Below are 12,003 nucleotides of genomic sequence, written 5' to 3'. Positions count from 1 at the left end.
TAGGGGAGTCTGTGGGAGTGCTAGGGACCTCCCAGTAGCCTACCCCCGGGGGAGCGATGGTACCCAGGGTAGGGGGAGATTATCACCAGGCTAGAGTAGTCTGTGGGTGTGCTAGGGACCTCCCAGTACCTCTACCCCAGGGGGATCGATGGTACCCAGGGTAGGGAGGTAATTAGCACCAGGCTAGAGTAGTCTGTGGGTGTGCTAGGGATCTCCCAGTAGCCTACCCCTGGGGTAGCGAAGGGACCCCAGCCTAGGGGGTAATTATCACCGGGCTAGAGTAGTCTGTGGGTGTGCTAGGGACCTCCCAGTAGCCTACCCCCGGTGGAGCGATGGTACCCAGAGTAGAGGGTAATGAGCACTGGGCTAGAGTCGTCTGTGGGTGTGCTAGGGACCTCCCCGGTACCTCTACCCCTGGGGTAGCGATGTCACCCAGGGTAGGGGGTAATTAGCACCAGGCTAGAGTAGTCTGTGGGTGTGCTAGGGACCTCCCCAGTACCTCTACCCCTGGGGGGAGCGATGGGACCCCAGCCTAGGGGGTAATTATCACCGGGCTAGGGTAGTCTCTGGGAGTGCTAGGGACCTCCCCGGTACCTCTACCCCTGGGAAAGCGATGGTACCCAGGGTAGGGGGAATGAGCACCGGGCTAGAGTCGTCTGTGGGTGTGCGAGGGACCTCCCAGTAGCCTACCCCCAGGGTAGCGATGTCACCCGGGGTAGGGGTAATTATCACCAGGCTAGAGTAGTCTGTGGGTGTGCGAGGGACCTCCCCAGTAGCCTTCACCAGGGGTAGCGATGTGACCCAGGGTAGGGGGAGATTATCACCGGGCTAGAGTAGTCTGTGGGTGTGCTAGGGACCTCCCCGGTACCTCTACCCCCGGTGGAGCGATGGTACCCAGGGTAGAGGGTAATGAGCACTGGGCTAGAGTAGTCTGTGGGTGTGCGAGGGACCTCCCAGTAGCCTACCTCCGGTGTGTGGAGTGTAGGCAGTGAGCGGGCAGTACAACGGAGTCGCTGCGTGTGAAGAGAAGTCTTTAAGAGAACTACTGGCGCAAGCCCCTTGAGCGAAGATCTGTCGTCAGTGACGCCTCAATACAATGGTGGCTCAATCGTTTTATTTATCAAAATAGCTTCGAGTGATCATCATCATCGCCATCGTCAACACAATTCCACCCCCAACCCCCGAAAAGATTTCAAAGACAAACCACCATCATCACCATCACCACCATCACCACCATCACCACCATCACCACCATCACCATCATCACCACCATCACCACCATCACCACCATCACCACCACCATCACCACCATCACCATCACCACCATCACCACCATCACCACCATCACCACCATCACCACCATCATCACCACCATCACCACCATCACCACCACCACCATCACCACCATCACCATCACTCACCACCATCACCATCACTCACCACCATCACCATCACTCACCACCACCATCACCACCACCATAGTGTAGTGTGTAGTGTATAGTGTAGTGTATAGTGTATAGTAATGTATAGTGTATAGTAGTGTATAGTGTATAGTAGTGTATAGTGTGTAGTGTATAGTGTACAGTGTATAGTGTACAGTGTAGTGTGTAGTGTAGTGTGTAGTGTAGTGTGTAGTGTTGTGTGTAGTGTAGTGTATAGTAGTGTAGTGTATAGTAGTGTAGTGTATAGTGTAGTGTATAGTAGTGTAGTGTATAGTGTGTAGTGTATAGTGTGTAGTGTATAGTGTGTAGTGTATAGTGAGTAGTGTATAGTGAGTAGTGTATAGTGAGTAGTGTATAGTGTGTAGTGTATAGTGTGTAGTGTATAGTGTGTAGTGTATAGTGTGTAGTGTATAGTGTATAGTAATGTATAGTGTATAGTAGTGTATAGTGTATAGTAGTGTATAGTGTACAGTGTATAGTGTACAGTGTAGTGTGTAGTGTGTAGTGTTGTGTATAGTAGTGTAGTGTATAGTAGTGTAGTGTATAGTAGTGTAGTGTATAGTAGTGTAGTGTATAGTGTAGTGTATAGTAGTGTAGTGTATAGTGTGTAGTGTATAGTGTGTAGTGTATAGTGTGTAGTGTATAGTGAGTAGTGTATAGTGAGTAGTGTATAGTGAGTAGTGTATAGTGAGTAGTGTATAGTGAGTAGTGTATAGTGAGTAGTGTATAGTGTGTAGTGTATAGTGTGTAGTGTATAGTGTGTAGTGTATAGTGTGTAGTGTGTAGTGTAGTGTGTAGTGTAGTGTGTAGTGTAGTGTATAGTGCAGTGTATAGTGCAGTGTATAGTGTATAGTAGTGTAGTGTATAGTAGTGTAGTGTATAGTAGTGTAGTGTATAGTAGTGTAGTGTATAGTAGTGTAGTGTATAGTAGTGTAGTGTATAGTAGTGTAGTGTATAGTAGTGTAGTGTATAGTAGTGTAGTGTATAGTAGTGTAGTGTATAGTAGTGTAGTTTAGTGTATAGTGTAGTGTATAGTGTGTAGTGTAGTGTGTAGTGTAGAGTGTAGTGTAGTGTGTAGTGTAGTGTATAGTGTAGTGTGTAGTGTAGTGTATAGTATAGTGTATAGTAGTGTAGTGTATGGTGTAGTGTATGGTGTAGTGTATAGTGTAGTGTATAGTGTAGTGTATAGTGTACACTACAGTGTATAGTGTAGTGTATAGTGTAGTGTATAGTGTAGTGTATAGTGTAGTGTATAGTGTACACTACACTATACACTACATTATACACTACATTATACACTACACTACATTATACACTATACACTACACTATACACTACACTATACACTACACTATACACTACACTACATTATACTATACACTACACACTACACTACACTATACACTACACTATACACTACACTACACACTACACTACACACTACACTACACTATACACTACACTCCATATGTGTGCACAAGGCACTCACCACTAGTAGCCAGTGAAAATTAAGAATTTTAAATCGACAACTGTCAGTTCCCTGAGGTTAGACGCGGATTGTGAAATATGGACTCACTCAGAGACACAGACACACACAGATAGACACACACACAGATAGACACACACAGATAGACACACACACAGACACACACAGATAGACACACACAGATAGACACACACAGATAGACACACAGATAGACACACACACAGATAGACACAGACACACACACAGACACACACATAGACACACACACAGATAGACACACACACAGATACACACACACACACAGACACACACACAGACACACACACACGTAGACACACACACACACATAGACACAGACACACACACAGAGAGACACACACAGACAGACAGACACACACAGACACACACACACACACACATAGACACAGACACACATAGACACACAGATAGACACAGACACACACACAGACAGACACACACACACACATAGACACAGACACACATAGACACACAGATAGACACAGACACACACACACAGACACACACACAGACAGAGACACACACACACACACACATAGACACAGACACACACAGACACACAGATAGACACAGACACACACACATAGACACTAAGACTCGTCTCTGATGAGGGAGGTTGTCTCGTCCTCAGTCTGTCCGTGTCTACGGCACCGCTCCACAATGGGGGACAAAAGTCCGTTGTAGATGACCGCTCCACTCAGTAAGACAACGAAGCCAATCACCTAGACACAGATAGACACACAGATAGACACACACAGATAGACACACAGATAGACACACTCAGATAGACACACAGATAGACACACACAGATAGACACACACAGATAGACACACACACACAGATAGACACACAGATAGACACACAGACAGAAGTCCGTTGTAGATGACCGCTCCACTCAGTAAGACAACGAAGCCAATCACCTAGACACAGATAGACACACAGATAGACACACAGATAGACACACACACAGATAGACACACAGATAGATAGACACACAGATAGACACACACACATAGACACACACACAGATAGACACAGATAGACACACACAGATAGACACACACGCAGATAGACACAGATAGACACACACACACAGATAGACACACAGACATAACTCCGTTGTAGATGACCGCTCCACTCAGTAAGACAACGAAGCCAATCACCTAGACACAGACACACACACAGATAGACACACACAGATAGACACACACAGATAGACACAGATAGACACACACACAGATAGACACACACAGATAGACACACAGACAGAAGTCCATTGTAGATGACCGCTCCACTCAGTAAGACAACGAAGCCAATCACCTAGACACAGATAGACACACAGATAGACACACACAGATAGACACAGAGAGACACACACAGATAGACACACACAGATAGACACACACAGATAGACACAGATAGACACACACACACAGATAGACACACAGACAGAAGTCCGTTGTAGAGGACCGCTCCACTCAGTAAGACAACGAAGCCAATCACCTAGACACAGACACACACAGATAGACACACACAGATAGACACAGATACACACAGACACACACAGATACACACACACAGATATACACACACACAGACACACAGATAGACACACACACAGATAGACACACACACAGATAGACACACACACAGATAGACACACACACAGATACACACACACAGATATACACACACACAGATAGACACACACACAGATAGACACACACACAGATACACACACACAGATATACACACACACACAGATAGACACACACACAGATAGACACACACAGACAGAAGTCCGTTGTAGATGACCGCTCCACTCAGTAAGACAACGAAGCCAATCACCTAGACACAGACACACACACAGATAGACACACACAGATAGACACACACAGATAGACACACAGACATAACTCCGTTGTAGATGACCGCTCCACTCAGTAAGACAACGAAGCCAATCACCTAGACACAGATAGACACACACACACACAGACACACACACAGATAGACACACAAAACACAGATAGACACACACACAGATACACACACACACAGATAGACACACACAGACAGACACAACAACAACAACCGCCATTCGCCACTAAGTGGTGGTGACGTCACCACGACGCTTGTGCCAGGCCATGTGCACCTTGAGGCCACGTGAAGTGTCGAACGCCCGCTGGCAGGAGGTCACGGGGCAGACCCAGCAGGTGCCACGGGTCGACTGACTGAGATGACTGAGATGAGTGGCTGATGCACCACCTGTGACCCCTACTGTGCCAACCTGCTATGCTTTAGCCACCCGGCGCTCTGCTCGTTGTTGTGAGCGTCGCTCCTCCGCCTTCCGTTGTTGTTGGAGGGCGACTGCCTCCAACTGCCCAGTAGCATCCTTCACGAGCCTCCTCCACAGAGGCCGATCTTGACACCGCTGGTACCGGTCATCGGCAAGTCCACTCAGCTCCACGTCCTCCTGTACCACATCACTCCATCTCTTCTCTAGCCCGTGCCGCGCCCGCTTAGCCCCCTCAATCCGGCCGAACAAAAGCTGTTTTGGCATGCGGTGACTGGGCATGCGGGCTACATGACCCAGCCATCGCAGCCTTGCCCGCCGGAGGAGCTCATCGATGGGACCTTGCTCAGATCTTTCAAGGATTTGTGAGCTCCTCACACAATCCAGTCTGGTTAAACCCAGGATGGATCGTAGGCAGGCCAGCCTAAATGTTTCTAACCGGCGAAGATGTTCCATTAGGGGGGTCCACGTTTCGCAAGCGTAGAGAAGGGAGGGAATGGCCGTGGCCGAGAAGACCTGAAGCTTAGTGCGGAGCGACAGACCAGGTAGCTTCCACACAGCGTTACGCAACCGATGAAAAGATATTGCCGCTCGACTGATTCGGAGTGAGACCTCTGCTGTTAAACTGGAGCCAGTCATAAGCACACTGCCCACGTATGGGAAACTCTCCACTCTCTCCACAACTGCCGCATCACCGATTGGGAGTTGTGGGGGTGGAGTGTCCGATGGTACAAAATACCCAGGCAGGTGCTTAGTTTTGGTGGGGCTGATGGTAAGGCCCCACCTCTTAGTGGCACGCTCCAGTCTCAGCAGCAGCGTCTCCAACTCCTCCTGTGACTGAGCAGCTATTACCAAATCATCGGCATACATAACGTGGTTGAGCAATAGGGAGCCATCCCTTGACCGCACCCGGGCATCGATCAGCCTCCCATTATATCTGTACCATATGGAGATTCCCCCGGTACAGCTATTGAAGGCTTCACGAACTACGTGGTCAAAATAGATGTTAAATAATGTGGGAGCCAGAGGACATCCCTGTCGCACCCCAAGGTGTACAGGGAATGGCTCTGACTCCCGGCCACGTAGTTTTACCCTGGCCCGCTCACCATCATGAAGGTCCTTAATGATCGTGAGCAGAGGGTCAGGTACTCCAAAAACACGAAGAATGACCCAGAGCCCAGGCCTACTGATGGTATCATAGGCCTTGACCAGGTCAATAAAGCAGAGATGTAGGTCTTGTTGGAATTCCCTACACCTCTGCTGTAGCAGACGGACAGAAAATATGGCATCTGTGCAGGACCGCCCTTTCCTGAAACCGCATTGGGGCTCCGCAAGCCTCTCCTCAGCGTGCCTGGCAAGGCGATGTTAAATAATCCTTGCCAGGACCTTTCCCGGCACACTGAGGAGCGAGATGCCCCTGTAGTTGTTACAGTCTGTGCGGTCCTCCTTCTTAAAAAGGGGGACCACCAGGGCATCCTTCCAATCCTGCGGAACCCGTCCAGTGGTCCAGACTGTTGTTATGATGTCATATAGGGCAGTCTGTGCACAAACGCCACCCTCCCTCAGCATTTCGCTTGGGAGATCATCTCTGCCCGCTGCCTTTCCTGGTCTCAGACTCCAGATTGCCTTCAGTACTTCCTCAACAGATGGCACCTCAGCCAGCCACTCACAGGGGGTGACTTCTTCCAATATTTGAGGCACCACAGCCTCAGCAGGGTCATCCTCACTTTGTGCCACGATGTTTTCCTGGCTGAGGGATTTTCCCTCCCCCAGGACCTCACAGAAATGCTCAGCAAATCTGCAAACCTGTTCCTGGGGGTCGGAGATTGGATCACCGTTTTTTCCCCTAATGATGGTAATAGGTGTGGCGCTGCAGGTTACTTTTTTGATGGAGTTAAATAGAGATTTGTGATCACGGGCCACTGAGGCAGACTCCATCTCCTCAGCAACCTGCGACCACCACCCATCCTTGCAGCGCCTCACGGCTCTCCGAACCTCCGAGCGAAGGCTGCGGTAAGCCTCCTCATTCTCTGACGTGGGATTCTGTAGCCGATGACAGTGGGCCTGTCGCTTTTTCTCAACCTCCTCTGTCAGCCAGGGTCTCTGGGGAGGTCTGGACCGCGTACCTAAAGCAGCCATTGCAGCTGCATGAGTCACAGTCCTAAACCTCGCCCATTTACCCTCGACATCAGGAGGAGTCGGGGACGATGCCAATCCCAGCCGCAAGCGATGATGAAATTCTCGCTTGCAACTTTCATCAGATAACTGAGACCAGGCCACTTTAGGTCGGAATGGGGTCCTGGGTGTACACCTACCACCGGAGTGGAAGAATGGCAGGCGCATCTTACAGATGACTAGTCGATGGTCAGAGGGCAGATCAGCTCCACGGTAGGTCCTGGTGTCAAGGACATGGGCTCGCATCCGCTGGTCCGTCACTATGTAGTCCAGCAGATGTTCTTGCTTGGACCCGGCATGCATCCATGATGTTGTGTGGATGCGCCGATGCCAGAACAGCGTGTTGGTAATTACAAGCCCATGGGCTGCACAAAAATCTAGCAGCCTCCTACCGTTGTTATTGAGCTGATCTGGCCCATGCCCTCCAATCACTCCAGACCAGGTGCCAGTATCATGACCAACTTGGGCATTGAAGTCACCCAACATGATGACTCTATCCCAAGGGGTCACTTTAGCCAGGACCTGTGACAGGAGGTCATAGAAGGCATCTGACTCATCGGCTTTGCCTGCATCCCTCCACGGATGTTCGTCTTCGGTGGGGGCATAAGTAACCACGACCACCATTCCTCGCCTCCGGTTGATGGGAAGGCGAGCCCAAAGTAGCCTGGGGCTTACAGCTTCCCACACCTCACCGCCACGCTCCCACGCCCCCTTCATTCTTTTGTTCAAAAGAAGAGCCACACCGTGTTGTTTGGCAGTCTGCTGCCCCGAGTAGAGGACTGTCCACCCCTCATGGTGGCAGGAGCCAGAGCCGGTCCACCGAACCTCCTGAATGCCGCATAGATCCAGGCGGTACCGGTCCAGCTCCCGACAGAGGAGTGGCAGCCTCTCCTCCGTAGTGAGCATTCGAACATTCCACATGGCCACCCGTAGTGGCTTTTCGTTGCTTCTGGAGGAGCCCCGAGGGTAGATATTCAATCTCCTGGCTCCGCCAATTGGGGTTTGGCCAGGAGACGTCATAGACGCCTGGCCCCCCGGGGCCTCCGGCACAAGCTTATTAGTTACATATTTCAGTTTAACTCGTGGTTTAGTGGTAATTAATTGAAGGTGGAGGGGTTACCAGCCCCTCGCACCCGTCCAGAGCCCCCGTTTAGCCCCTGTAGTGGTCACAGACGCCATGAGGGGAGGAGCCAATCAAAATTGGATCTCCCCCCACAGCACTGTCCACGACAGAGTTGCCCGTCCGGCAACACACACACAGATAGACACACACACAGATAGACACACACACAGATAGAGAGACAGGGATGTAACTGATGTTGATGATGATGTTGATGTTGTTGATGTTGATGCTGATTATAATGATGATAATGATGTTGTTGATGATGTTGATGTTGTTGATGATAATGAAAATAATGTTGTTGATGATGTTGATGTTGTTGATGATAATGATGTTGTTGATGTTGTTGATGATGTTGATGATAATGATGTTGTTGTTGTTGATGTTGTTGTTGATGATGTTGTTGATGCTGTTGTTGATGATAATGATGTTGTTGTTGTTGATTTTGATGATAATGATGTTGTTGTTGATGATGTTGATAATGATGTTGTTGTTGATGTTGTTGTTGATATTGTTGTTGATGATGTTGTTGATGTTGTTGTTGATGTTGATGATAATGATGATGTTACCTGGAGATATTTGAAGCTCTCCCATCTCAGGAGGAGGCTCACAGCCCAAATCACCACCGTCCTGAGACTACGCAGAGACATCAACAACAACAACAACATCATCAACAACAACATCAACAACAACATCATCATAGTGTAGTGTATAGTGTAGTATATAGTGTATAGTAGTGTAGTGTATAGTAGTGTAGTGTATAGTGTAGTGTACAGTGTAGTGTATAGTAGTGTAGTGTATAGTAGTATAGTGTATAGTAGTGTAGTGTATAGTAGTGTAGTGTATAGTAGTGTAGTGTATAGTAGTGTAGTGTATAGTAGTGTAGTGTATAGTAGTGTAGTGTATAGTGTAGTGTACAGTGTAGTGTATAGTAGTGTAGTGTATAATAGTGTAGTGTATAGTAGTGTAGTGTATAGTAGTGTAGTGTGTAGTGTAGTGTATAGTGTATAGTAGTGTAGTGTATAGTAGTGTAGTGTATAGTAGTGTAGTGTATAGTGTAGTGTACAGTAGTTTAGTGTATAGTGTAGTGTATAGTAGTGTAGTATATAGTAGTGTAGTATATAGTGTATGGTAGTGTAGTGTATAGTTTAGTGTATAGTAGTGTAGTATATAGTGTATAGTAGTGTAGTGTATAGTGTAGTGTATCGTGTAGTGTTTTGCAGAGGAGTCAAACACTGATTTCCCTCATTAAAATGCAAATCAATTCATAACCATTTTTTTGACATGCGTTTTCCTGCATCATCATCATCATTATTATTAATATTGTTCTGTCTCTCACTGCCCAAATAAACCCACCCCAACCCCCAACCCCAACCCCACGCCCCCTCCCGCACCAATCCTTGCCTCTACGCTCGGCAGAGTCCCACCGTAGCAAGCCGAAAAACCTTCCCACCCGCAAGGAACCCGCTGATCGCGAAATCCCCAGCGGTCATCCGAAGCCTTACCAGTTAAAAGGGTGAAAACCTATTCCTGAATCTTGTTACTGGCAAAGGAGAGGTCTCATAATGTAAATGCTCACCCCGAGCCCTCAATAACTCTGACTGCGTTGTGTTGTGGTTATTGCAAACACGATGCCTTGAATAAAGGTGTCAGTTTTTGTGTGCCAGTTAAAAGGGGTAAAACCTATCACGATATCCTGTTACTGGCAAAGGAGGTCTCATAATGTTAATGCTCACCCCGAGCCCTCAATACTCTGATGGTGCGCTGTTTTTGAGTTGTACGCCTTTTGGCGTCTTCTGGTCCAACACCAATGGAGAGACTAAAGGGCCTCTAAGAAAAGCTGTCTCTGGTGTGGACCAATCAAATTCAAGGACAGTGCCAATAATATTATTATTATCAGAGTTGTCTTTTTGTGTTTGTATTTTGACTGCTTGTGTTGTGGTTATTGCAGACACGATGCCTTGAATAAAGGTGTCAGTTTTTGTGCCAGTTAAAAGGGTAAAACCTATTACTAGTGTAGTAGTAGTGTAGTGGTAGTAGTGTAGTGGTAGTAGTAGTAGTGTAGTAATAGTGGTAGTAATAGTGGTAGTAGTAGTGTAGTAGTAGTGGTAGTAGTAGTGGTAGTAGTAGTGGTGGTAGTGGTAGTGGTGGTAGTAGTAGTAGTGTAGTAGTAGTGTAGTGGTAGTAGTAGTGTAGTAGTAGTGGTGGTAGTAGTGGTAGTAGTAGTGGTGGTAGTGGTAGTAGTAGTGTAGTGGTAGTAGTAGTAGTAGTGTAGTAGTGGTGGTGGTAGTAGTGGTAGTAGTAGTGTAGTGGTAGTAGTGTAGTAGTAGTGGTAGTAGTAGTAGTGGTGGTAGTAGTAGTAGTGTAGTAGTGGTAGTAGTAGTGGTAGTAGTGGTAGTGGTGGTAGTGTAGTAGTGGTAGTGGTGGTAGTAGTAGTGGTAGTAGTGGTGGTGGTAGTAGTAGTGTAGTAGTAGTAGTAGTAGTGGTAGTAGTAGTGGTGGTAGTAGTAGTGGTAGTAGTAGTGGTGGTAGTGGTAGTAGTGGTAGTAGTAGTAGTGTAGTAGTAGTGGTGGTAGTAGTGGTAGTAGTGGTAGTAGTGTAGTAGTGGTAGTAGTAGTGGTAGTAGTAGTGTAGTGGTAGTAGTAGTGTAGTAGTGGTAGTAGTAGTGGTAGTGGTGGTAGTAGTAGTGTAGTATTGGTAGTGTAGTACTAGTGGTAGTAGTAGTAGTGGTAGTAGTAGTGTAGTAGTGGTAGTGGTAGTGGTGGTAGTAGTAGTGGTAGTAGTAGTAGTGGTGGTAGTAGTAGTGTAGTAGTGGTAGTAGTGGTAGTAGTAGTGGTGGTAGTAGTAGTGGTAGTAGTAGTGGTGGTAGTGGTAGTAGTGGTAGTAGTAGTAGTGTAGTAGTAGTGGTGGTAGTAGTGGTAGTAGTGGTAGTAGTGGTAGTAGTAGTAGTGTAGTAGTAGTGGTGGTAGTAGTGGTAGTAGTGTAGTAGTGGTAGTAGTAGTGGTAGTAGTAGTGTAGTAGTGGTAGTAGTAGTGGTAGTAGTGGTAGTGGTGGTAGTAGTAGTGTAGTAGTGGTAGTGGTAGTAGTGGTAGTGGTGGTAGTAGTAGTGGTAGTAGTAGTAGTGGTGGTAGTAGTAGTGTAGTAGTGGTAGTAGTAGTGGTATTAGTAGTGGTGGTAGTAGTAGTGGTAGTAGTAGTGGTGGTAGTGGTAGTAGTGGTAGTAGTAGTAGTGTAGTAGTAGTGGTGGTAGTAGTGGTAGTAGTGTAGTAGTGGTAGTAGTAGTGGTAGTAGTAGTGTAGTGGTAGTAGTAGTGGTAGTAGTAGTGTAGTAGTGGTAGTAGTAGTGGTAGTAGTGGTAGTGGTGGTAGTAGTAGTGTAGTAGTGGTAGTAGTAGTAGTAGTGGTGGTAGTGGTAGTAGTAGTGGTGGTAGTGGTAGTAGTGGTAGTGGTA

General features: G+C 47.4%; 1 protein-coding gene across 3 annotated transcripts in view; it reads right to left on the bottom strand.

Moving 5' to 3' along the window:
- Nucleotides 1-1,092: 1,092 nt before the first annotated feature.
- LOC142905246 (solute carrier family 35 member F6-like) overlaps nucleotides 1,093-12,003 on the bottom strand; it is a 26,184-nt gene continuing 15,273 nt past the window's right edge. Inside the window, exons 4-5 of one of the 3 annotated variants that reach the window (XM_076059295.1) lie at nucleotides 9,126-9,192; nucleotides 1,093-3,689 (exon numbers count right to left, since the gene is read on the bottom strand). In XM_076059295.1, coding sequence (XP_075915410.1) covers nucleotides 3,558-3,689; nucleotides 9,126-9,192 — 199 coding nt within the window. In that variant the 3' untranslated portion in view covers nucleotides 1,093-3,557. The other 2 variants (XM_076059294.1, XM_076059296.1) reach the window with 2 other exon arrangements.

This window comes from Petromyzon marinus (assembly GCF_048934315.1).
Source record: "Petromyzon marinus isolate PM22_M1 ecotype Great Lakes invasive population chromosome 85 unlocalized genomic scaffold, UKy_Petmar_22M1.pri1.0 chr85_unloc.4, whole genome shotgun sequence".
Lineage (NCBI taxonomy): Eukaryota > Metazoa > Chordata > Hyperoartia > Petromyzontiformes > Petromyzontidae > Petromyzon > Petromyzon marinus.
Note: the sequence above shows the minus strand (reverse complement) of the source record. Positions and strands in the feature narration are given on the sequence as shown.